Consider the following 27390-nt stretch of genomic DNA (forward strand, 5'->3'; position numbering starts at 1 on the left):
CAGGTTCTCCACCGTCTCATTTTCCAACAAAATAGTGCAATCCAGCCTCCATATTGAACTCGTAATCCCCTGCCTTACATCTCCATATATCGAAGAGACCCCACTGAATCATCAACCATCTCACTCTATCCGACATCTTGGGGTACACTCCGCTCTACTGTTCAAAGATCTATCCAATTTATGGTCCAAAACTGTATTAAGGTCCCCTGCCATAATAATCTGACCAGGCAAACTCAAAAGCTCATTTGCTAATTCGCCCAACAGACCTGTGTCATCTTGATTCGGACCATAAAAACCCACCAGGGTGAAGATCTGCCCAAGAACTAGCTATTAGCCATCTTTCTGCAACACTCGAAACATTACATTCTATCAAATTATTCAAACCATGCTCAACTAATAATGCAACCCCCTTTGTAACCGCTGTCTGCCTCGTATAAATTGCATGTGCAACCCATTTCTGAGCTTTAAAAATCGCCCTGCTCTCCTCCTCCTTCAAATGTGTCTCCTGTAGAATAATGATTTGTGCAGGAGAATCCTTCAAATACTGCATTATCTTGTCTCTCCTGCTCTTCACCCGGAGACCATTCACATTCCACGACAGGACTCTCAACTCCTTTACTCTATTCCCTGTCGTCACCTAAACACCCTCTCAACCCACAAACCATTTGTGAAAACCGGACAAATGAGGCATTGTTTTTATTTTTTCCTCCTTAAATCCCCTCCCTGTGCAGCCCACACCCCCCTCCCTTGGAAAACCCTAACCAACTTCCCATGGCAAAAGACCTATGAGTTGCCCCTCGGCGTGCAGGCGCATCTACTTATGCACCTATACCACCCTAATTTGAATTTGAAAAATAACAAACAGGAAATCATTTATCTATAAAATATACTGCTTAAGCAGAGAAAAGACCCATCCTACTGCTTCCAAAGGTATGACCTTTTAATGATTCCCAGCCCTGAGCTGCTCAACGAAGCTATCAACCTCCTCAACAAAACGGAAGGAGTGCATCTTATTATTAAGCATCACTTTGAGTAAAGTCGGGAACTTCAGCTGAACCGAAATATTTCAAGAATGTCAGGTTAAAGGTATTAATGGGCATGGCGGAAACATGGTATAGAATTTTTAGGGCCCTAAAGATACAGTTTTTTAGTCAGTGGGCTCCGAGATGAGATGCACCTGGATCTCCGTCTTGGATAGGCCTGGGCGAAAATTTCGTTCCGTTCGCGGAAACTGCGATAATTTGACATTTTCACGTTCCGCGGAGAGCGCGAAAATGTCAAAATTTCCGCTTTCCGCAGCTTGGCGATAATTTGTTTCTAGCTCGCGCTGTAAAATAATACATTCTCGCGCACGCGCGATCGCCTTACCTGAATCCCTGCGTTTGCCGACAAGTTTTCTTGATCTGGTCGCGTTCTCCATGAGATGTTGGATTGTTTTTAGCCATTTGCGCTGTCTCGCGACAGTTCGCGCCCGCAGTGACGTCATGCATCGCGCGATCACGTCTTTCTTCTCGCGATCATGCACCCCGAGACAACTCAAAACAAGATGGCCGCGCCCGCGAGCAACCACATGGGTAAGTTGGCAACCCGCAACCATGCAGAAAATCTCGCGAACATGCGGTAAAAAAAATTCCGCTTCTTCGCGATATTTCTGCTTGTTTGCGATAATTTTAAACATTTTCGCGATAATTTGCGAAAGTGGATTTCGCAAATTCCGCCCACCCCTAGTCTTGGACTAATGATCTACTGGCTAGACCTTTAAAGGAGGCGGATATTTTAATGTGGAAGCAGTTATTTTCAGATGGCCACTTAATTTCATGGGGTTGGTGCGAGCAGGAGCTGGGCCCGAGTCTCTCATGATTTAAATTCCTCCAGATTCAAAGTTCGTATTTGGCTTTGGGGGAAATGATAGGAGGGCTGAACGAACTTGAGGAAAAGCTTGTGTCCACTGTTATGTTTTAAAAAAGAAATGGTACTATGATATCGGCTGATGCTTGAGGCGGAGGATGGTGCGTTCACTTTACTGGACGATCTGTGGGGAAGATGCTTGCCAGAGACTGTGATGGAAGGCCTATGGCAAGTATCAATGTCTATGCTTTCCAAAACAGTCAAACCTGCATATTTGAGGAGGAACCATTTTTTTTACTTTGCACAGAGCCTATCGGACTCCACGGAGGTTGTCTAAGTTCGGCTCAGAAGGAGTGGTGGCATGTCCTAAGTGCGGCAGCCCAAAAGAAGATGACCTACACATGTTTTTGCACTGCCCGAAGAGCCACTCCTTCCGGGAGGGCGTGAGTAATTGCCTGTCGAGTGTTTTAACTATGCAGATCAAGGTAAGCGTTGAACTGGGTATATTCGTAAGACTAGATAGGCAAGGTATAGTTACAAAGAATAGTGCAAAGTTGGTATTTTATGCTGTACTGTTGGCCTGTAGGGAGTTATGTAAATTATGGGTTTCTTCAGCCTCCCCAACAGAGGGTGGCTGAATACAATCGATGACATTTATTGCAAAGTTGGATATTTCGGATCAGAGGAAAAAGAGATATGAAGTTTGGACTATTTTCTTGTCCTGGTGTGGCTGAAAGTTGGGGTACTCTGGAAAAATCAGTCCAATAATTAAGCCTTCATCTGCCTCGGCAGGTGACGTCTCTTTCCCTGTGTATGCAGGAGGATAAGGGACTGGGTCTCCGGTTGTTTGTGGAGGACTGTCTCCCAGTAGAATACAATTCTATGTGCAATGTTTTATCCCCTTTTCCAGCAAAATGAGGTGTGATAACCCAGGGTGGTTTCGTTAGAAGGAAAAAAAAAAGAAATTCTGACGCATCTGTTGACACAAAAGTCATGCATTGCTGGAGTCGTGTCGTAAGAACGACACAACTCCATCAATGCATGGGAGGCCTTTTACCAATACACTGTGTCACTCCTTTCACCTGCTCCAAGCAGGCGTAGGGTTTTCACGCAGTGGCGTCCTAGAAGTAGCGCAGTGAAATCTTGTAGATTTCACAGTGCCACTTCTACAAGGCTTTCCAGCGTGGGTACGGCCACCCTGCATACATTATACCTGACGCAGGTATAATGTGGCGCAGGGCTTTACAAGGTGACGCATCTTCCTAGATGCATCACGTTGTAAATGGGCCGCAACGTGGCGCATTGTTTAAGCCGCTATTGCGTCACAAAAAGTGACGCAACGGTGGCGCAAAAGTGTCGCAAGGGGCTTGTAAATCTTCCCCATAGTATGTTACGATACAAGGTCTAGCATCTCTATGTATTCAAGAAGGCTGTAGCATACACATGCCTCTTTAATCTTTCCGTTCTCTGAAAAAGTGTTGCTCACTCATTAATGGAAGAAAATTGGTGGTTTCATTTTTTGCCTGACCACTTTCAAATTTCACCAACCGCCCCTGCCAACAAGTGTTTTTATAAACCACTAACTTTGCTCCTTCTAGAAGTACACTCTACAAGGTCGCGTGGTAACGGACCAGGACAGAGGTTTGCATATTTTAAATATTGATTGAACTCTCCCGAACACACTGCATATTTCTACAAAAAGAAAACTGCCGCTAAAAAAAAAGTTGATAAATCTATATTTGGTTTGACAAACGGAATCCGTCATGTTATTCTTACAGTAAACATGTTCAGCATTACATTTTAAGATATTAGTCATCACCGATAAACAGAACATTGTCAAGTTCATCTCAAATGTATATGCCTACAGGAAATATTTCTAGAAACTAATGCTCCTCTGTCAAAACAATCAGCTATAACTTCAAACCACAACACATTGCATAAAATAGAGAAGAGGTAATGTTTATTCATCGAACATCGTGTCTATATTTTGCAAGCCTGAATCAACTGAATGTGCTCCAAACTACATTCTAAAATCAGGCAGTATCACAAAATTATTGTCGATATGTCATGCTATGCTATGATCAGGGTGACTGCAATTATGATTATGCTACAGGATGACCAAATTATGTACTGAGAAAAATGCAATATTTATGGCACAAAGCACCATATTTTGTGACAGTATCAGTTCAATATTTTGTAATTTTTCCACATGTTAACCGTTTCTGGGCACAGGTTTCACTTCTTCAGTACCACTTTAACACCCAAATGCAGCAATATGCAACTAAAAGGTGACCAGTCAACCTTTGGGACAGGCCTTCCACTGCATTGCAGCACGTTTTACTGTGTGTTTACTAAATTTTGATCAGTTGGCGCTAGAATAATTGTTTTCTAAGAAATTTGCAAATTATACAGTAGTAGGTGAATTATGTGACAAATGCTGCAGGGCAGAATCACTAAATTCTAGTGGCCCTACCTATGATAAGTTCTTCTAGGCTGTAGAAAAAACAGCAGTTGTTTTTCCCCAGTTAAATGTGGAATATGATGTAGTACAAAACAACATTAAAGTAAAAAAAACAAAAAACTTCTTTTATATAAATCAATAAAAAAAATAAGATGATTCAAATACAGTTAAACTAGAAAACACACAGATAGGTTGTTAAAGCTTTACGGCAGAACAGATCAAGAAAACACAAATTGCCAATCAAAGTGAATATTCGTGGTAGACTTGAATTTTGGTGAGATTTCAGGTCAACAACAATGCAGCGGGGTAGTGTAAGTCTTGTGGGTCGTGCTAGTAAAGGTTTAACCGGGGGACTTTTCTCGAAGTCAACCTCCTGTACCGGGACAAAGTAGGATACTGAAGTCAATGAGAGTTATTCAAATCAGTCGAGCTCTTCTTGAGCTCTCACTTAAGCTTTCAGTTTTGTCATCAAAACCATTGAGGGGGGTAACGCAGCTGGATTTCTGCAGATGCCCCGGTTGCTTGACTGTGAGGATGAATTTGTCATCTCTCCTCAATTGCAAATTTGATGCTGGTATGTAATCTGTTTCCAGTTTTCAGATTTATCCCGTGGGGCACGGGAGGTGAGAGCAGCCGACAAGGGCTCTATAGGGTCGAATACTTCTTTGAAGTGGGTCAATGGTCTCCTCAATTTCTGAGCAGTACCAATTGACAATGTGTAACTGGCAAGGGCAAGCCTTTTTCAGTTAGCTTTTGTGCCTCATCCTGATCCTCCAGAGCTTTAAACAGTGGCAACGTCTGTGTGAATGCTTAAAGACTACTTCTCTACTCTCTACTACAGCTACAGGGGAAAGACTTCAAGCAGCCACAGTACTTGGGTGTCGTTTTGACTCAGTTGTCTCTCTCTGTTCAATTTCAAAAAGCTGCATCAAGTTGTGTTTAATATATCTGAATACTTTGGAAAACTGAGGATCTCCTTCCTTCCATCTGTCAGAGAAAACAGTACTAGGAGTTTATTCTATTGTGCTTTGATTATGGTAACTCTCTTTACTTGGGAGTTACCTATAACCTTGTCAAACTGCTTCAGGTGATTTAGAATGCCACAGTGTGTCTGTTGTGTATCCTCCCTCTTTTTCATACTGCATTGCCAATCCGTTCTCATATACACTGGCTTCTGGTGCAACAATGGATTATGGCTTTTGATTAAGTGGCGCTGTGGGTTTCTCAGTGGTCTGTCCTTTTGGCTCTGTTTACGTCTTACAGTCCTGATCTTCAGGACTATTTAGCCATTTGAGACCGAAACGTCGACAAAGCATCCACACTAAGTATCAAGAAATGACTGATCATTTACAAACATACTTTTAATGCTGATAATTTCTTGATCAGAAAGTTTGCATTTTGTTAGGTGGAGATATCGATCTCCGTTGATCGGATAACACAAATGACAATTTGTTCTGTGTGATTAATGTAAGTTGGTTATTTTTTGCAATGCTTTATTAAGGTCCCTGACTGAACACTGTTGGAATCAATTATATGTAATACATTGATATTTGTTGTCAAATTTATATTGCAAATATATGTCATGCATTATTATTTGTTGTCAAATATATGCAATGTATGATTATTTGTTGTCAGATTAATGGACAAAAGAGGAATATTTTTTGAGAATGTATTTGGTATGCCTTTTCATTAACAAATGACGCATAATTCCATGCAAGTTGGATTATCACACCAACTGAATAACTCCTTCAGGAGCCCTTTGTTTTATATAACCGGGCCTGCAGCACTGATTGTGCTACCCACTTATGTAGCATTTTTAGCATGTCTCAGGCAGCCTGTGAGCCAAACTGCCATTTCAACTTGACAAAAAAAACATTTTGCCAGGCCCAAATCTTCCTTTTTAACCTCTTCAATGCCCATGACGAGCTGGTCTCGTCATGGGCCGCGGTTGCGCTGTGCCCATGACGAGACCAGCTCGTCATAAACCCCGCCCGCTAATGCAACGGCCGGCACAGGGCGGGGAAAGGGGCGGGCACTGAAGGGGTTAATAAATATTTGTCACCCCTAGGATAGGCCCTAGACAGCCCAGAGGACAGGGTGCAGTGTATTTAAAAAGTAGTACATGTACTTTTAAGTTTTACATGTCCTGATAGTGAAAAGCTTTTACATTTGGTTTGTGCTATTGCAAGGCTTACCTCTTCCATAGGATAACATTGGGGTTACCTTATTACATTTAACAAGCTGTAACTTCCAAATGGGAACAGGAAAACAGTTCATGTTTGGCGTCTTTGGAATTGTACTGAAAAATCCTCTCTTATGGTAAAGTCTGATGTTAAATTACAATTTTGAAAACTCCACTTTTAGAAAGTTGCATTTTCCTGCATTAGCTATTTGGTGCCTGTAGCCTGCCTATAGGTCACATGACTGGGTGTAGATGACATTTGGACTTTCTGTATTCCTTCTAGACAGTCACACACAATGGAGAGCTTAAGTGTGCCTGGAGGGGCCATCGCTGGCAGGATGGGAGGATGGAGCTCGGCACATACCGACTTACACTTGAGTAGGCTGTGTTCTGCCTCCACACAAAAGGCTGCATAACCCCCTGTAGTTAGTCTCAAGCCAGGGCACAGAAGGCAGGATGCTTGCGGACTTCAAAGGGAAACATCTGGAAGCTTTTCCCACTTCAAAGGAAGGCTCAGGTATAAATATTGGACCTCAGACACCTACTCTTTAGTGCACTTCTGGACCTGTCGAAGACCTTGCCGGAAGGAAGGACTGCAGTGCTTCTGAAAGGACTAGCACTCTGCTGGACTGCTGCCCTGAAGCATTGCTGCCTGCTGTGCTGACCTGCTGCCTGCTGAACTCTTGCCTGGGGAAGAAGGACCGGACATGCAACGTGTACCCAAGACCACCAGAGTGACTCCATGGGCTAGCCTCTTGTAACAAGCATCTAGACCCTGCAACTTTGAGTCCTACCCTACCAAGTGGTGGCATCCCAATCCTAGACCATTGGAAGTGGGCCTGAAGGTGCTCTGCCAGCCAATCTGTGGATCCAGCAGAGCTAACACATTTTCTATGCTGCATGGCGCAACCCCAAGCAGAACTGCAACAACGCTTCTTCTGCATGGGTTTCAGATTCTCGCAGCTCCTCAGAACTGATGCATCACCTCAGCTGCGTGATGCATCCTTGATGCCAGACTTCCTATCAAAAGCCCTCATTGACAGGATCATCGATAACGACGATGCAAGACCTTGCATCTTAGCCTCAAAGAAACTCAGAACCGGCACATCGCTGTGATTGAGCGACCCATCCTCAATGCAGGACCTTGCAACACACCGCAACCAGTATTTAAGGTACACTTGTTTGACAAGCCTACCTGGGTCCCTGTAGCTGGCCTGCACTCCATCGCAGTTGGCCTGAACTTGTGACTTTGTACTGGTCCAGTGCAACCAGATATCCACAGTTGGCGTTTTGTGCTTTTTGGAACTATTTTCTTTGAATTCTTTAATCCTGCATATCTCTGGTGCTACGACTGTATTCTTATCATTGAGGTCTTGTTTTATTTATTACAATTTACTCTATGTTTCTGATCTGGTGGGCATCCTTTTTGGGTGTGTTTTCACTTTATTACTGTTTAAAGCGTCACACAAATACTTTGCACATTGCCTCTTAGTTAAGCCTGTCTGCTACCAGAGGTTGAGCATAGGGTAGTTTGGGATCTGCTTTTGACAAGGATTGTAGTTCCTGCTTGAGTAGCTGTTCACCTCACTCAATCAGTAACCCAATTTCTTACAGTAGCTGGCTAAGATTTGTTTTTTGCCCTATTCTTTTTTCTCTCTTTGCTTAGTGGCATGAAACACCTTGGGGTAACAGTGTGCGTGTAAAACTACTAAATCAACCAATCAATCAGTCAATTAATCAATCAGTCATTCAAACTTTTCTCCGAACAGGGCTTTCACATTGTCCTTGTCCTTAGGTCCAAGTGGAGAGTAGGAGATACATCAGTAGGACAGGCAGGACCTTATCTTCTTCTGAAGATTTTTGTCAGTTCCAGCAGTATTAGTATTAGTAGTAGCCGGTAGTGATGTATCATTTTTAACCGGTGGATTAGTCTAAGATGGGTAGTAAACTTCCCCAGGAGCCTCCAAATAAAGTAGCGGGAGGCTGGTACCCGTATTAGGTTCTCTAAGTAACCCCCAGATCCAGCTCTAATGAAATGAAGCCACACCCACCCTTCTTCATATGAGGAAAGACAAATGTCTGAGAGTGTTCCTTTCATTTAAAGCTTCTATCACTTAAGCTTCATTGGGGCATGTTATTGTTATCAGCTGGTTTCTGCTCTGGTCCTTTGTAATATTATCTGGCCCTGTCCATTCCTAAATGGAAAAGAAAAATACGTGTTCAGTGATTGTCCTACTGTAATCCTCTTGCTTTTGAACTAGATTATTGATAAACACTAGAAAGGATCTTTGAACCAGGCTTTTAGTATTTTTGTGGCTGAAAATGGTAAAATAGACTATTATTCACAATTAAGCTTCTTCATTGAAGAACCACAACCAACCAAGCCACTTGGGTGCACATGGAGTCATACCTTTAAGTCATACATCTATGGTACATAAATATACATAGCAGCCCAGATGTGACACCTAACATCCAAACTAATGGTTCATTCCCTGCTACAACTTATCATTGCCATATCGGAAATTTAAATAAGCCAACAGGGTGTTCTCAATTTTGCATCACAGCAGTCATACAGTAGTAGTAAATAGCAGTGGTACAGTGCCACAGAGACAAAATCCCAATAAGCGCTTGTATAAAACCAATTTGGGGCCTCTCACTCTTTCTCTTTTCACAGAAGGCATCCCATTCAATAACACTCTTATAAAACCAGGCAGTAACACCATTAGTGGTCAGAATAACATGACACTTTTATGAGAACAGGCATTACATCCCACTAATTTAGTTTTCAGCATTCCATTAAAACCCAGGGGCTCTAATCTAAGGACATTGGGCGACATGCATCAAAAGAAAAACGGTTGCAAATGGGCAGATTCTCAGAACCTGCCCCTTTGCGACCAGTATTTTTGCATTTGAGATGCCTCATCCCAAATGTAAAAATCGCAATTTAAGTAATCTCTAAATTGCAATTACTTAAATTGCGATTGCATTTAAGGAATCGCAAATTGAGATTCCTTAAATGCAATGCATTAAAGTAAAAATGTTAGCTATATCGCGAATAGGAGTTGCAAATTACCATCAATTTGTACTTGATGGTAATTTGCAAAAACTTGGGGCATGTGTGTGTACAACAGGTACTCATATGCAGATTTAAGGGGTGCAACAGGGTATCCTTTTGGAACCCTTGCACCCTTGAAATTTCATGCACAATTTGTGAGTACCTATCGAGTACTCAAAAATTGCGAATGCAATTCTCATTCATTCCTAGGGGCCTCTAGGCCTATTGGAATGAATGGGAAGACATTCCTTAATTGCGACTCTCAACTAAGGAATGTTTAGAAATCGCTATTTTTTAGCGATTTCTACATGCATAGGCTTTTGCAATTCCTTAATTGCGATTCCTTAATAATCGCAATTAAGGAATCGCAAAAGCCTACCTTGATGCATGTGCCCCATTGTTTCATTAACCTAAAAGGTCCTTTTGAAAAGATGCATTCTGCTCTCTTTCATGACAATGCACGAGATTCGCCAACATTCTGCTTAGGTCTTGCTTAAAGAAAGCAGAGTGGCATAGAAAAGGGGTATGGGATAGGGAGAAATCCCATACATATGTCATTATCTTGTCAAGGCCTAGAACAAGTCAACTCACTAATTTGAACCTTAAGGCTCTGACTATGAGTTGTGCACAAGACAATTCCGATGTGGAATTCTGCTTAGCACAATAATATGTTCAATGTTCTTGCACCTGGATTTCCTGGGATTAGGAACACATGACTCAATTCTGCTAGCAGGAGAATGCAGCTTGTAAAATGCAGCCCAGTCCCAGTCCCAGTCTCCCACCACTGCCCAAGCCTTTGCCGAGAACAAAGGCAGGGTTATATTCAATAAAACTTCTTCTCTTCTCCTCCCCTAAATCTCTCCACACATTTCTCATGCAGATTCTAGCACCTGATCAGAGCAGGTGATACATTTCTGTGTTAAAGGCAATGGAAGAGGAATTTTTGATAATAAATCATGTCCTAGTTATTCCCATTCTGTGGGATTTTCCTTATAATTAAACCATGTCACAAATCGATGTTGGAGGGTCCCAGGGCATCAAGGTTGTTCCTGAGCCCCGACTGTAACAAATGGGGGTTATTCACCACTCCAATACTGCAAATACCTTAACTAGGAACCAACTACCCCTCTTTAGCACAGAACAGTGGAAGGCTTACTCAGGGAAAGTGCTGTAGGTTAGAAACTCACCACTGAGCAATGCAACAAATAACATTTAATAAATTGTTGTCCAGTCAGTGCGTTATCAACAATAAGGTGATGACCTGAAACCTTGAATTTATGTCATTGGAGACTGTTTGGGCTGTATGTCTGTCCACCATTTGTTGCTCATCATTCCACTCTTGACAAAGGCCCACCTTATGCAAATCAGCACCAACTCTGCTCAACAGCCTGTTCAGAACTGCCAGTCAAGGTCTCCTCCAGAAGGACCGTAAGCAATCCCAGATGGGTTTCCACCTTTTTGAGACTCGTCAATAGGGTGTAGTCCTTTGGCACAGTGAGCATGAGGCCCATGTTTCAGCGCATTAAATGCTATAGCAACAACAACAACTAGGTGATGAATGGAATGCCTGAACTAATCTCAGCCACTGACAAATATACTTGCCGCATTTCAGGCTGCCTATTTTTTACCCACTGTGCCAACTCAGATAGCTATATACAAATCAGCATTGGTCCTGCTCCAATAGAACTGCCAAGCCAACTCCTCTCTGAACCGGAACACACAAACCAAAATCAGTTTTGCTCCAGTTTAGGTTCTTCAGTCCAGTGCAAACGTGGCCATGTACAGCCCTTTCAGCACTTAACTCTCATTGGTTGTGATGGTAAGCAGCACGCAGGCTTCTCAGTGAGGTAGTGTGGAGGTGATGGAGCTCAGCACTCCAGAAACAACCTTGTCCCTCCTTATGGTCTAGGTTATTCCCTTCTGGGTCTGGTTCTTGCATGACTAGGCCCATATGAAGATGACCCCAATACTCATGTGTTAGTGTACCGTTTTTTAAAGTCTTTTAAACTCAGTTCACTGGTTCTCCCTCAACAGGTGTCCTTCAGTCTGTGAATGAGATGGCAATTCTCAAAACGCTGTCAGGCACCTGTGTTGCTCTCTCATTTACCTCTGCCAGGGTGAAAGTGAGCCTGCAGTTTATTAGGCTTCTTCAGCAGATATGTCTTAGGATGTGGCTGCAGCCAGGGATGACTGCTCAGGGGAGTGCTGGATCCTCTCATGGCTAATCTAGCGTGTGCTCAATGCTGCAGCACTTGAATTGAGCAGACCATGATCAGTACAATCACACACAGCTGGGATCTTCCAGGTGGTGAGGTCTAGCACAGGCCTTGCAGGTTGGATGGTGGATGTTGGCTTCAAGCATGCTGAGGTCTCATGTCACACAGTAGCTCTGGGTCATGGTGCAGCTGGGTGCATGTGCAGTGCCTTCCGGCTAGGCTGTTGATCACAATTTGGGTGAAGAGCAAGAGGTCTCGCTGCAACTTCACTGATTGGGTTCAGTGGCTCACATCACTCTGCAGCTTAACAGATCAAGCTCAGTATACAACATAGTTACATGATTCCCATCAGGAATTGCCCTGGAGAGTCTTGGGCCTACCAACACCTGGGCACACAAATTGCTCTCCACACTTCTCCACTTCTTCAGGCTTACTGCACTGAGGTCTACCTGTGCCTCATTCCTCCTGGATAGTCACTCCTCCTGCAGGGTTGGCAGGCTCCTTTCACTCAGCACTCAGCAGGCAGGCTGTCTGCAAGGTGCTTCACATTGGTAAATGAACTCTTACAGAAAGGGATGGACTAAGGTGAAATCCCCTCACCTCTGGGAAGTGGCAAATGGGTCCGTGGGTTTCTGAAATGCCTTTTGAAAAGATCTTCTTCAACATCTTCCATATGTGGAGCCTGTTGTGAAGAGTGGACTCTTTGGTCTACCTAATGAGGAGTAGACCCCAAGGATAAAGCATGCCACGTCAGTAGGTGAGGGTTCTTGGGTCCTTAAAATTGGATTATCTGTCTTAAAGTGAAAGCTTCTCTAGATCCTCCAATTGAATGTGCATTCTTTTTGGTCCTCCCCTTTCTTCAAGCACAGACAATGAGATATCCATACTTATGAAGGTGTTTCTCAGAAATCATTCAGAAGCAGAATACTTTGATGCAAATGCTTCTACAAATTATCAAGTCAATTGTAAGGTCCCCCACTCACAGTAACATAACCCATATATACATTAGAGAAAAAGGACATTTACACTATCATTTCAATTCTGGCATTAACACCGTTATTCTATGGAGGTTACTGGTCCCCTCTAGAGCAAATCCAGGAAAAATAGAGTTGGCTATGAAACACCAACACTGAGGACCGAGTTCCAGAACAGTAGTGTTGCTTTTAAGATGTTTTTCAGAAACCCACACAATTTACTCTTCCTCTCCATCTGGAGTTTGACTCTGCCATACCAACTATTCCTGATTAGTCAGTACCTTTTCGAAGAATCTACTTTGTGTCATAGTCAGAGAAAGAAGCGCTGGAACAATACCTGGAAGAGAATCTTCAAAATTGTCTCTCTGATTCAAAATGGTCTTCCCATCTCCATCTGGAGCTCCCTTTTTCTTTGCTGCTAAGAAATTGAAAGATCTCCGTCTTTGTATTCACTATAGAGGGTGTAACTAAGATCACTGCCAAGGACGAAAAGCCTTTGCCCGTTATTAAAGATATTTTAGTGTCATTATGATGAGCAACAATCTTTATGAATTTAAACCTTTGTACAGCCTACCATTTCTTTAGGATATAGGACAGATATGAATGGAAATGTCATTTCAAAATCTATGTGCCCATTATGAATATTAGGGAATGCAAATAGGAATTTGTAATACCCCGTGAGATTTCCAGCAACTCATGGATCATATTTTCTCAGATAGTATGAACCTTTTAGTTGTGGTGAATTTAGATGATATTTTGATTTATACCAAATATTTAAAATCCCATAGAGAACATGTCATCTCTATTTTAAACTATCTACATCCTACGCCATATGCGTTGTAAATCTGAGAAATGTGAGTTTGAAAGAGCTAACATTGCATATCTGGCCTGCATTCTATTGGCCCATGGTCTGGCTATGGATTCTATAAAAAGTAAGCATGTTATGTGAAGGTCCCCCTAATCATTTACAGAACTTAAATTGGGGACCTGGTCCCATATCTATCGGGACTTGTATGTTACTATTCTCAAATAAATAATACTCCAGTATCCTTAAAGTTCTATCTATTATTTACAATATGAATATAGGAGTGAAAAATCAAACAGATATCATACATAAGATTAATGCATTTTAGAACATAGTGTATATCTATCCATGATCCTCTTTCTAATAGAAGTCGATATGAATGAGCAATCATTCTTTGAAGTATATTTTCAGGTGTTGGGCTGACAATATGTTTGTCAAATACGTTCTATGTGTCTGACCCTTACAAATAAAGGGAGATTTCTTTAGGCTTTTGTTTAGTCACAAAGCTTTTATTTCTTTAAAACAAGCCTATGATTTTTTTTATTACATAAAGTCTCACACAGGGAGTCACTATGGTTTCCTCTCCATGAAACCTTATCAGGGACTATGTGAGGTAAGAGCTCCTCACACTCTAGCATATCCATCTTTAACTTTTCTCTTGACATTTGCAGTGAAACAGCATTGTGTACAGTGAGCAGTTGCATGAATGTTCTGACTAAGAAGGTTTTTTTTATTCAGTTGTACATATTGTAATCTATTTCATGCACTACTGAGGAAATATATAATTGTATGTTTGCATGCTATTGGTTTAGTACAAACCTTTCAGTTTAAAAAGTCTTTATGCTGACTATTTTGCTCTCTCACCTGACTATAAAGGGGTAGCAGCAACTAGTGTACTGGGTTAGGTTCAGGGCAGGGCTATGTATTCTGTACTTTGAAGTTCCATTCCAGAAGTAAACCCCCTGGCTTTCTTCCATCAGACTTCCTTTCACTCAACTACTGCTCGATTGTGATGACCAGTTCCAATAGCTACAAAAAGGTTTTAGGTAATGTCACCAACTCTTTCTTTATTTCTTCTTTCAATTCCCTACAAAACAGGGCAAAAGGTATTCTCTCAACTCAGGTCATTTCAGCAGCAAGTTGATGAAATTTGGTGACATAAGATAGGAAATTCATATATTCATCTGCAATTTCACAGAGGTTTTTTAAGTTGGAAACTCTCTATCAAACCTCAAACGGATTCAGGAAAGCTAAATAATTATTTAGACTAGAATCATCAGCAGGTACTAAATGGGTAACCCATGACATGGTGTCCCCACTTAAGAAGCTTAACAAGTATCCAATCTATGTTCTTTCGGAAGAAAACTGGCATGGTTGGAAAACAAAATAAATGGTTGGATCTTCCAAATATTCCCAGAAAAGTGAAGAGAATTTGAAACAACATAAGGCATAACATTTTCTTTATTTGCCAAGGCCTGAAGCTATATCACAGTCAGGATCATAGCTACTTCATTCGGATTTTGAATGCTGTGGAGTTTTCTTCAAAATAGTCTTGGCTTTTCTGAGGCATGGGTGATGTCCTCCTGTAGACACTTGTGCTCCACAAAATGTGGAGCATGCAGGAGCACAGTGCCTGCAAGAAGGAATCCCAAAAGGGGGAAAAGTTACAGGGCAAAAAAGCTCTGTACTAGGCTGGGGAATCTTGGACAGAAGAAGGCAATCATTACTGCTTGATGGCAGAAAGATTATTCAGTAGGAAATGCATAAAATAACACCGTGTCCAGTAAAGCGCTGAAACTCTGGAACTAGGCAAAGGGATTGTTGAGCATGAGCCTTCAACTGTACTCCAATGCGAGGAGAAGCAGTTCTCAAGCTCGTTATATAGAGCTGAAACAGGAAACAGGAATTTCTCAACAAGAAGTTCTACCAGATTGGTTTAGAAGGTAGGAAAGAAAGATTCCATACATTTCTAAAAGGTTTTTAGGGATGGATTTGCACACATTATAAATACCCCGTTGGCTATTTAAACACATGTGTTTCTCCACGATGTATTGTACTGTTCTGTCCTTTTTAACAAAATTCCAGTATTTGACCACCCTGGAGTGTCTCGGGCACTACACAACAGGCCAAAACAGCAATTTCTGAGGACCGCAATAATGTACCCCAGGAATGAAGCCTTTAGGAAGAACTAACTGCAGCCAGCCTCTCTCTGTTCGCAGACTGGCAGAATATTTGGTGTACCGGGAAAGCTTTGATCTACCTGCTAGCCAGCAGAGCATTTACCTTGGTCAAGATGAATAGTCCAAAGCCCAAATCTTATTATGGACTGATTCAGAGATGAATTACAAAAATGTAAGTGCATAAAGGAGTGTGGATATGATCAAATAATAATATATTTATACTGTAGACCATTGGGGAAGCATACATTAAACTTCTCTCTATGTCGAGTAAATGAACCAAGTGCCCTTGTTTACTGCAGATCTTCAGGAGCAGCCGTGCTCCGCTGCTTCTCTGAAGACCGCTCATTCATTATTTCCCCCTACTTGTTTATTCTGTTGAATGTGTGCCTTCCCTGTGGGGATGTGCACCATCGTATTAATGACCCGCACTATCGCAACAACATTAACATTGACAACGCCACTAGATCTCGGATTGCTAAGACCTATTGTCCTTGCTAATGCTTGTTCTGATCGTAAGCACATGGGATCCCCTATTCCATGTGGTTTTGCCACATACATTTACTACCTGCTCTCAGCAGAACATAAATGCATGTTCAGGCCTGTGGGTGGAGTGGGAAATCAGTGAGCGCAATTGGGGCCTAGGGGATGGAAGGAAAAACATTTTTCTAGCCTGGAGAGAGTTGTGCGGTCAACCAATTTGAATAAAAATATGGAATAAGGTATGGCTGCTGCTACAGTCAAAGCTAATGAATTGTGCTGGCTGAAATTACTGACTGGAAAAATCCTATTTTGTTCTCCCATACATGGTAAAACCAGGTGACAAAAGACCAAACATCTTATAAATATGCAGAACAAAATTCACACATAAAAGCATGTGTTATTTATGTTCTGCGTACCATGTAATAGGGGTCTTTGACATTTATTGTATTGCAAGTTTGATTGCCTGATATGCTACAGAATGTTAATGAGATGATTATGAATCACAGCCGTCCTGTAAAATTAATTTTACGATTTTATCTAAAAAATTAGTGGTGGAAGAGAGTAATATATTGATTTGTTTTAGTAAAATAAAACCCCAATAATATACTAAACTGTACCCGCTTAGAAAGACATGTAAAAACAACTATAAAATGGAAAGTTATTTGAAAATTGTCAAAATTCAGAAGACATTGGCAAGCTGTAGCACAGGGGTCTCCAACCAGTAGCTCGAGAGCTACTGTAGCTCTCCAGCTACCTACTAGTAGCTCACCTGTGTGCAGCCCAGCTTATAACATTAGAAATTGATAGGTTGAAGTATGATACATAAAAAAAAATTAGCAGGTCGACAAAAAAGCCACCAAACTTAAGCTGAATTATTAAAGATTTCTCAGACAAAGAAGGGTGTTCTAGTAATAGAAACCATACTTACCATAGCACCATGATATGGAGATGCATTCAAAGAACACTAGAAACAAAAGACTCATTCCACTCGCAGAATAGTAATCAAACAGCTTAAAAACATAAATTCCACCCTAGAAAAAACAAAGAAAATAAATGGTCTTTAAATAGTACAAATATAAGTCCATCAATTCAAATATATCACATTTGTATACAGTGTATGTGCCATTGCCCAGATATTTTCCAGAAGAGGCGAAAACAGATTTAAAACCATGTTGATTCGGTTTAGTGTTTGGAGGTAATCTTTTGGTTTCTGCCAGCAGCAGATATTTCACCTACACCGAACAATCAAAAATAAATCTGCCACACATACACTTGTCCCTCAAAATACGGCAGATAGGTACAAAGATTATTTCCCTTTAAATAGCTAAATCTGCATGTTGAATGTTACATGCCGTACCATAAATATACCTGAAATTAATAAGTCTGCAGTTACCTCTAACACAATTCAGAAAAAAAACCACAAAATGATACCTCCATGCTGGTGAAACTCAATGTTAGTGATTTTTCAAAATGAGTGCAGCACTTATCACTATAATAATATGATCGTAAATAAAAAGACACTTCATAAAGGATACAATTAAATAAAACAAGCAAATATACGGTGAACAAATGACAGGTATGGTGGTAAGGGAGGAGTGTGAGGTGTTGGAGTACATAGGTTTAACGTTTTTAGGGTAGAGCATGGTGGATGTGGTGGGATAGAAGCAGGTTTAGGCATACTAGGATACAGCCACGGTGGAGAGGAAATAAGGCTTGGGTAGGGCCAGAGGTAATAGGGTATATAGCTATAGAAATAAGTCAAGGTGACAGGGCAGAGGTAGGCATGGAGGTAATAAGGTATAGGTAAAGTTAGAGGTTATAAGGTATAGTCAGAGGAAGATGTATTATGGATTAAGTAGGGGCACAGATACTATGTTTTATTGTAGGCATATCTGCCACTAAGAAGTGGTAGAAGACAATGTTAAAGTAAACAATAGCCTATTTAAAGGAGAGAGAAACTGACATGGAAATAAGATATATGAGCACAGGAAGAGACAAAGAAGATATATAGTCCAGATCTCTGCATACTCACAAATAAAACAAGAAATAAGGATTTCCACGATTTGTGTGATCGTGGTAAAAAAGGATTAAATTATTATTATTATTTTTTTTTACATGAAGAGCAGATACAGCAGGAAAGTGTTAGACATAATGAGAATGGCGTTCATTTAAAAAAGTTTTAGTGGATAGTTTAGAAGTGAATTTTCTTTCATAAAGAACTGCCTTAAGCATATTTTTTCCAAAGTCACGTACAAACTATAGTCACTCCTCAACTCATCCCAACAGTAAACTGTGCAATTGAATTGTCCCAGCATTTGCGGAGGCAGAAAGCAATGGAATCTTTACCCTGCTGCAAGGATAGAAAGGCCTGCATGTACTTCATAGTATTATAAACAATTCACCAAACGGGCACCATTTGAGAGGCACACTTCCTTCTCTTAAATGTGCAATTTGTGTTGATTTACACAAATGATGACATCGTAAAAAAATTATTCAAAGTTTTCTGGCATTGTTATGTATTTCAGCCATATTTTGATGGATTAAAATTTCAGATAAAAAGGCCATTGACACATTTTTGGGTTTTATACTTTGTACATTAATATTACCACTACATTTTTGCTTATTGTTAAAAAAGGGAATGAATCTGGCTGAGGTTTTGTGTTTCACACATGGTAACAGAGAATAGCATGAAAATTAAGCATCAGTTTACCCAGGCAAGCTGCACAAACCAAAAACTGGGTTGGGTTTCCTGTACTCCACGCTCAACATGTGACTGAGGAATAAACCTGTGCTAATGGAAATATTGACCCAACATCTGTTTATCTCGATTTGTTTCTGGGAATACAACTTTTCTGCTGCAGGAAGATGTTTTTTTCTTCTGCTTTCTTGACTGATCTCCCATTACAGCTAATGTCTGAGTATGTAAAATGTGCATAATTTGTTTTCACATAATTACACAAAAGTTCTCTAAAAATTTACGAAATTGTGTGTTACAATTCAAAGTGCAAATCTATAATTTTGTACTATATTTTAGCATGAAAAAAACAGTGGCTACAAACAAAAGCCACTCACTTTCTGGTTTTTCATTTTGTTCCTGTGATCCGTGATGTAATTTTTCTGTGAATTGTGGCGTTGTAACACAACGTGGCAAAATAGTGTAATTTAGGGAATTTTGCGTATCAAGTGTGACACGCAATTTCCGAATTTATGCAAAATATGCCAGTGTAATTTATATTTTCATGGGCCTAGTTTAATTGGAGCCATTGTATTACTATAACCTCAATCAATATACAGTATATACAAAACAGTAAGTATATTATCCTGTCAGAACACATTCATAGATATACTCATTAAAAAAATCAACACTACACTAGTAACAGAAATTCACCTTAAAATGTTGTTTGTCTTTATCAACTGCTACGGTTCATCGCTAATTGATAATTTGGTAAACTATTACTTTTGAGGCTATATTTCAATATGATATGCAAATTGCATTTTCCAGATTGGAGTGAAGCAGCAGCCTCTGATGACCCACACATGGATAATGGATTTAATTGATCCTCTTCCGCATCAATAAAGGAATAGTGGTTTTACGTAAAGTCTATAGGTTTAATTTCTCACGTTTTGTAATCATGCAAATTCGCACTATCTGTAAACTGCAACGTATAGTGAGAGACAGGGAACAGTCAGGCCCCTCTGGGAGCCCTTTACTCCAAATGTCAGTGGCTCTGCTATACTTGACCTCTGGTATTTCCAGTTTAATACACAACCCTGGATAAAAGCAGAGCTTGAAAATATAATCTCCTGCGATTCATTAAAAGATTATTTTAAATGTTGTTGCTGGTGCAATCTGCACATCTTTGTGTACGTGACTCCTGTCACATTGACAGCCTTTCAAAATGGATTCAGTGCAGTCTGTAGTTCTTCCATGTTCCTTTAGCAATTGCTTGAGATCTAACATCACCAATCAAAGGATCACAGATTGTTTGATAAAGGGCGACTATTATGTGTTGTGTTCTGGCGCTGTTGCGTATTGTGGCAGCGTACAAGATGCTGCTTTGAAACTTTAGGCAGCGCACAGTGACAGTAAACTTGCTATACATCTACTGGTGGTGTCACTTACCATTGTAAACAATTTTGACCCGACTCACAGAGGCGTTGTCAAGTGTAACCTTATGGTTACATACAAATTTGGTTCATTTACTCCTGTGGGGAATACACAGGAGGATTCCTGACATGGTACAGGGTTTCATTATTGCATAATTCACCACCAGGACTGCGAAGGTTTACAAAGTAGTCAACGCAATGTAGGGGATGGGAAGTGCACATAGCAAGGTCTGGGTTGCCATGTAAGATTGTGAATGGCCATAATCTTGTGAGTTTTGGGGCCTTTCATAAACTCTGATCAGCTCTTGTCCCCTGGAAATGATCAGAGATGTTTCTCCTGCACAAGGCTTGAGTGACTCTCATTCCAAAGAGGGTAAGGGAATGGATCACCTCCAAACGTGAATGGGGTGTACTGGAAGGGGTTTCTCCATAAATAAGATAGTTGCCAGATAGAAAAAAAAAGAAAGGAAAAAAAATAGTATGTGCACTGAGGGTTAAATGTGCGTAATTATAAACTGTATACAGTTATGCATTGGGGGTTAGAGGAGCCCTGGGAACTTAATAAACCTGGAAATGTGGACCTGACACAGCTTTCCAGTTGTATTACTGGGAAAGTTTACGAAACCCCAAAGGAGTTAATCTGCAGGTGAGACTTACTACTTTCTTTTGTTTATCACACCTTTGGTGTGGAATTTTCTAAAACTGGCATATGGCAAAGTCTACAATATTCTCGAACATATCCATGAAAATTTAAATAATTTCAGAATGTAATAATTAATATAGTAAAATTGTGAAGCATTGTAGAATATTTCTTTTTTAGTGTGGCCTGACCTCTGTGACAGCCCAAGTTGTATTTTATAATATTTACATATAGTTTATCTGTTTTACTGAGCATTGTTTTGATGCTGATACAGTACAATAATTTTGATAAGGATGGTCAGTCAGCAAATTTCGGCCCGATTTACTAACATTTTGTTTCATGGCTGTACTGCTTTTTTGGCTCAGCCACAACGCAAAATGTTCTGTAGTATTTACTAAGTCATGCAATGGTCAACTTGTGTCACCTTATATGGCTTGGTAAACAAAATGTAAGACGTTGCATTACACTGCATATGGGAGGTGTTCCATTTGTGGAGCATGGGCGTTCCCATGCATCCACTCATGAATTTATGCGTATTCCCCGATTTATATGATACAAAACAGCAGAGAGAAAATCAGGGCACTAGAAAACCTGCACCAATCAAGCTAATACAATGCTGTGAATAAACAAAAATATGGTGCAAAGAGCCAGGGACGTGACCTTCATGCGTCCCTAATATTTGGTGTCACCCAAAAAAATGCAAAAGACAGAAATAGCTCAGCACACAACTCAAATTCATGTGTTTTAGACAGAAATATTTGTCAAAGTCAATAAACAAACAAATATATGATATATCCCAAAAGATTCACGGTAAACTTCAGTATCTGGATGATGAATTTTTCTTTATTTTGTTGTTCAAATTATTCCGATTTAAAAGTACAGCATACAATTCATAGCGGCATTTGTTAATATGGAGATCTTAGAGCTTTGAACATACAATTACAGAAAGAAAAAGGGAAAACTCTAACTCGTGTTGGATTTTATAAGCATTATTTGTGAGCCTTGAAGAAGTCCCGTAGGGACGAAACGCGCCGCGTCGGCTATGAATTGTATGCTGTACTTTTAAATCGGAATAATTTGAACAACAAAATAAAGAAAAATTCATCATCCAGATACTGAAGTTTACTGTGAATCTTTTGGGATATATCATATATTTGTTTGTTTATTGTCTTTGACAAATATTTCTGTCTAAAACACATGAATTTGAGTTGTGTGCTGAGCTATTTCTGTCTTTTGTATTCCCAGATTTACTACAGCTAGTAAACCTGGGAAAGCATCAAAATGCTACGTCTTCATAAGTGAGGTGTAACAAGGATAAATATCGATATTTCTCCTTATACTTCCTATTTCTATGCGAGATGCATTCTGCATCACGTATAGAAAGAAGAAATTGCCTTGCTAGATTATTTTTGCACAAGAAGGCATCCCTTCCTGAAAAAGAAAACAATCCAGCCCGATTCACTTCTGAAATATGATTGTATAATTGTGTTTGTATCTCTCGCGCTGTTCCTGTGTATGAGGATGACACAATCAACAGCGTTATTGTGTTCAAATATTGTTAGTTCTATCCCTATCCTTCACATTTAAATATAAATGTTTCTCCTATGAAACGTTCCCAAATGAAATATATTACCTTTAGATACATTACAACCAAAGCCATAGCCATGTTAATTGTTCTTCTATTTACAAGCCTTGAGGAGCTCTGTGTAGGGCCAGAGGTCCCAAAATACAAATCAGAAGCAGGTAAAAATCGCGCCATGGGAGAATCGGCCTTGACTCTGTATGGTTGCGGTCTTTATAGAGTTTAAGTGATGTTCGTTCGTACTCTTTTGCACTGTATCTGGAAGTACCTGGCACCATGGCAACCAACAATCACGCTGAGACACGAACCCTGCTGAAATACTGCCTCTGAGTTCTACGTAAGCTTGAAATATGAAAGTTGCACGGCTTTCCTTCCACCCAAAGAGCCTACTTAAATAAAGATTGCCCAAAAGCCTTATTTTGCAATTAGAGGAAAAATAAGTTTCAGGCTTACCTGAGTGATATTGGAAAGACCTATCAAGTAGGAAATAACGCAGACAACAGCAATGAAGATTTCTCGTCGGGTTCGCAATAGCTTGGGAAATTCATCGACTAGAGCAGTGATAAACCCTTCCACTGTGCAAAACTTGAAAAAAAATGGAAAAGAAGGAAACATTCTTAAAATTCATACGATTATTAATGGTTTTTGCAAAGCAAACTGTCCTCAAGTCTCTTAGGGCCATATTATCAAGGAATGGCGATAACATTATCGCCGCTTCAGCGGCAGGAAACTGCCGCTAAAGCGGCGATAATGGGCTCGATAATATGCCCTTGTGAATGCCCATAGAAGCCCAGGTTCTGGTGTGAACCTGGGCTTCTATGGGAATTCTCAAAGGCATATTATCAAGCCCATTATCGCAGCTTTAGCGGCAGTTTCCTACCGCTAAAGCGGCGATAATGTTATCGCCGTTCCTTGATAATATGGCCCTTAGTTTGTCAACATATCGTCTTATCGTCACATTTCTATTTCACACCCCTTTGGTAACAAGAAACATATCATAATTTAGTATTATTTCATGATATATTTTCTCCCTAAAATCCCAAACATTAAATTTGATTTGGTTAAGTTGCAATGTTGTTCCAGAAACTTAGGTTCATACATTTTTTGTCAATTAAGTGTTTTCGTATACATTTGAGCACTAACGAAATCGAGGATAAAATCCATTTACTACGCTTACTGAAAGAACTTGGATAAACATTGGACCCGATATGAAGCTAATATGATGGATGCGATCAATGTGTAGAGAGAGGAAGAGGAGAAAATGCTTGCTACACTCTTTGCTGTTACCTCTGCTGTGGTTTGGAGTCTCCAGTCATGGAAGTGGCGGATGACATTACATACTATCTGAATGAGTGGTTGTGCCACAGACTAAGAGCTAAGACTGTGTACGTTGTTTGTAGTCTGTTGCATTGTGCTTTGTGTTAGTACATAAATGCTCCTGTTAACATAACAGTAAGTGTTTGACTGACTAATAATTTTTAGGTTTGCTGGATGTATTTTGAGTTGTGCGTCTGTGCTCACTCCAAACCTACCACCGCCCCATGAAGCCTTGGGCTGCTCGACCCGCGCTACAACTGAGTGTCAAGTGCTGAACCGGTACTTGTCCCAGTTGATAAAAGCCCATATTAGGCTGATCTCCAAGACTTCAGACACCAAAGTTAGGCCCAGTAATTCCAGCTTTCCCCATGGCCCTCTGAAAGGGGTTCTGACAGTCAATTTTCTGTGACGCCAAATGTTGGCATGCATGTTAGGGTTCTGGGACACATTGTACTTCAAAGCACAATGTTCACCCATCATTTGCCTCTCTTGTGCTCCCAAGGGAAATTAGGAGATTTTATCATAACATTTTATGAACCAGGTGCAAAAGATTCTAAGACGGTGGCTCTAGTTCTATGTGAGTTAGTGAATACCAAGCGTTTCTCCTTAAAGAGTTGTGCGGATACGGAACGCTGAATTATGACATGGGTAGTCAGCACTTTGCAAAGAAATGTTTCTGTCAAAATTACCCCTGTAATAACAAGTACCATACTTTCAAGAGACAGCTTGACAGTGTAATGATCCATGAGATTGTGTTGACATCTGGATCTTCTTAATATTTTGGAGTAATACAGTAATGACTCAGATACAGGGTTGGACTGGCTGTTGGGCAATCTGGCCGTGCCCGATGGGCTCACCTCACATGTCAGTTTGTGGGCCAATTTTATGCCTGTTTGTGGGCCTGTTTTTTTTATCTACATGGCTGGTTATTACTATTAAATTCTCTGATTTTGTAAGCAATATTGCCTGCAGCAAGCTCAAATTCATACATTCTTACATCCATTGCAAAACCCTTATCCAGCTTGTCCATACAAGTCCAAAATTGCCCCGATTTGAAAACATGAGCAACTTTTTAAGCTTTCTAATTTGCTGATTGGTGGCAATTCAATTTTTATGCCCGGGGCTATATTCTTTCGCATTCCAACCCTACCATGATAGGCAAAAATACGTGATGACATCAAAATAAGGTTTTTCTTCTGGAGACCTCATTGTAGAACTCCTTTGACAAACAGGAATTCTTACTTGTGTCTTTCCAGATGCTAAATTAGCGAAGGGCAGGTAATCAGGTGGTTCTCTAATTTGGAATGGGCTACATCACCATATTTAATTATAATTTTAATACCTTTGACTGGAGAGAAACTCTCCATGATTATTGTAAACATGGCAATACATCCATTACGATTAAGTAACTAATCTGGCATTTTTAAATCCATGGCTTGAAAAATAGAACATGGTGTGTGGTTTAACATATCAGACTAATTGTAGCCATGGGTGGTTTTAATGTTGCCCATGAGACAATACATAACAATATAACTAATTTCTGTGTTCATTATTTTCTCTAGCATTCTTGCTACAGAATTGACCTTTATAAATCTACCTACAATTAGAGGCACCAAAAAAGATGAATAACTGCAAACAACAGTAACAGAACTACGGTGAATAATAGATTTCAAAACGAATTAGCGGAAGTTGTGTTATTTAGGACATATACTTAAAAGAAACAGTATATTCGATTGTTTTGTTCTCTATGGACCACAGCGAGATTCCCACGGCGTTTCACCCTGGCCATTTCATTATATCATTAGGTAAGTATAGTAAGTTTGGAAATGCTGTTAATGCAAGTGGAGATTTATGGTTAATATCAGATAGTAAAGAGAATAAATGATCATTTTTTAATGACACATGATTCTCCCAGCATTCTTTTAGGACCGTAGGGTTGTATTGAAATCCGTGCAGGGGTCTACTCATCCAAATGTTACAACTATTTCTTTACCAAATTTATATAGCAGCAGAAATAGGCAATTATTGAGAGGCAAAAAGTGACTGAAGGAGCAATGAACATGACAAAAAGAAGGAATTGAATCGAGTAGCTTGGGAGCTATTAGTAGCTCACCAACTCCCTAGAATAGCTCATGGAGGTAAAGCAAACCCAGTGTCTCATTCAGACGTTATGGTCTTGCTAAAGAAGGCAGCACTGCTCATCTCAAGATATTTAAAGTGGTAGCTAGTCAAACCATTGGCAGGGTCTTACTGTAACATTAAAGCACACAACGTGTCAGCCTATGATATGTGTCACATGACTATTTGTCTCCACTCCAAATCTAGTAAAGTCACATGGACTTTGGCCATCTTCTAAACCCTATCTCAACAACCACACTATGAGGCCCATTAGGATGGCGGGCGGACTTCCGTCTGCCCGCCACCCTAGCGGTGCTGGGACCGGCCGCAAGTGGTGCGGCGGTCCCGCACCAGCGATTAGGATGCCACCGCCACTGTGGCGGTGGCATCCTCCATTCCCAGCATTGTGGCAGGCGGTGCTCACAGCACCGCCCGCCACAATGCTGGTAATGCACTGCGTGCATTGTCATGCACAAGGTGACAGGCACCGCGAGGTGCCTGCCACCCTGTCCCATGTCCCATGTGCTCCCCCCAACCCCCCAATACCCAAAGGGCCCTCAATGGGCCCCCAAAAAGAATTCTGCATGCCTTTCCGTGGCAGCAACTCCGCCACGGAAGGGCATTTTCTGCCCCCATGCTATATGGATGGTGGTGTCTAGCAGACACCGCCACCATATTAAACCCTTTATCGCCCAGCCGACTTGTCGACCGGGCGGAAAAGCGGCGGACGGTCGTCCCATCCGCTGCTGTACCCCCGCCATACTAATATGGCGGGGAGTAAATGGGTGGCAGGCAGGGAAGGATGTAGGGCGGATCGCCTCCGCCATGCGGGCAGTGACGATACACCCAAAATCCTAATGGGCCCCTTTGTGTGTGGCCAATTTTCATGGAAAGAAGAGTGTCAGCAGTAACCACTGTGGACTCACCAGAAAGTGGGACTGTGGGAGTCAGAGGGAACATATTTTGAGTTGGGTGCAAGATCAGCTCAGGAGATCAGAATCTGGATCCAGAATGAGGGAGAGAGAGACAAAAGGAGAGAGAGAGAGAGAGAGAGAGAGCAGAACAACCTTCTGGACGATCTCCAATTCGGCTTCCGTCCTGCCCAAGGGACCGAAACGGCGATTTTAACAGCCATGGAGGATCTTCGCATGCGTGCAGACAGGGGCCAGTCAGTGGCATTGATACTGCTGGACCTGTCCGCCGCATTCGATACGGTCAACCACAGGACACTGCTGTTGAGACTCAGGGAAGCTGGTGTGGAAGGCACAGCTTTGCTTTGGTTTCACTCTTACCTGCAGGACAGGAGACAGGCTGTCTCCCTTCCCCCTTTTCAATCTGCTTTCTCACCGGTGCCACAGGGAGTTCCCCAGGGGTCCTCCATCAGTCCCATCCTTTTTAATGTATACCTTAAACCACTGATTACAT

The 27390-nt window shown here is 41.0% G+C and overlaps 1 protein-coding gene across 2 annotated transcripts in view; it reads right to left on the reverse strand.

The window, feature by feature from the left end:
- Positions 1–27390, reverse strand: part of SLC6A1 (solute carrier family 6 member 1) — a 558279-nt gene that overhangs the window by 67077 nt on the left and 463812 nt on the right. For both annotated transcript variants that reach the window (XM_085624874.1, XM_085624873.1), the window contains 2 exons: positions 22984–23115; positions 17130–17232 (listed from right to left, as the gene is read on the reverse strand). In XM_085624874.1, the coding sequence (XP_085481000.1) occupies positions 17130–17232; positions 22984–23115 (235 nt within the window). The remainder of the gene's footprint in view (positions 1–17129; positions 17233–22983; positions 23116–27390) is intronic.

This window comes from Triturus cristatus, chromosome 9 (genome assembly GCF_964204655.1).
Source record: "Triturus cristatus chromosome 9, aTriCri1.1, whole genome shotgun sequence".
Classification (NCBI taxonomy): Eukaryota; Metazoa; Chordata; class Amphibia; order Caudata; family Salamandridae; genus Triturus; species Triturus cristatus.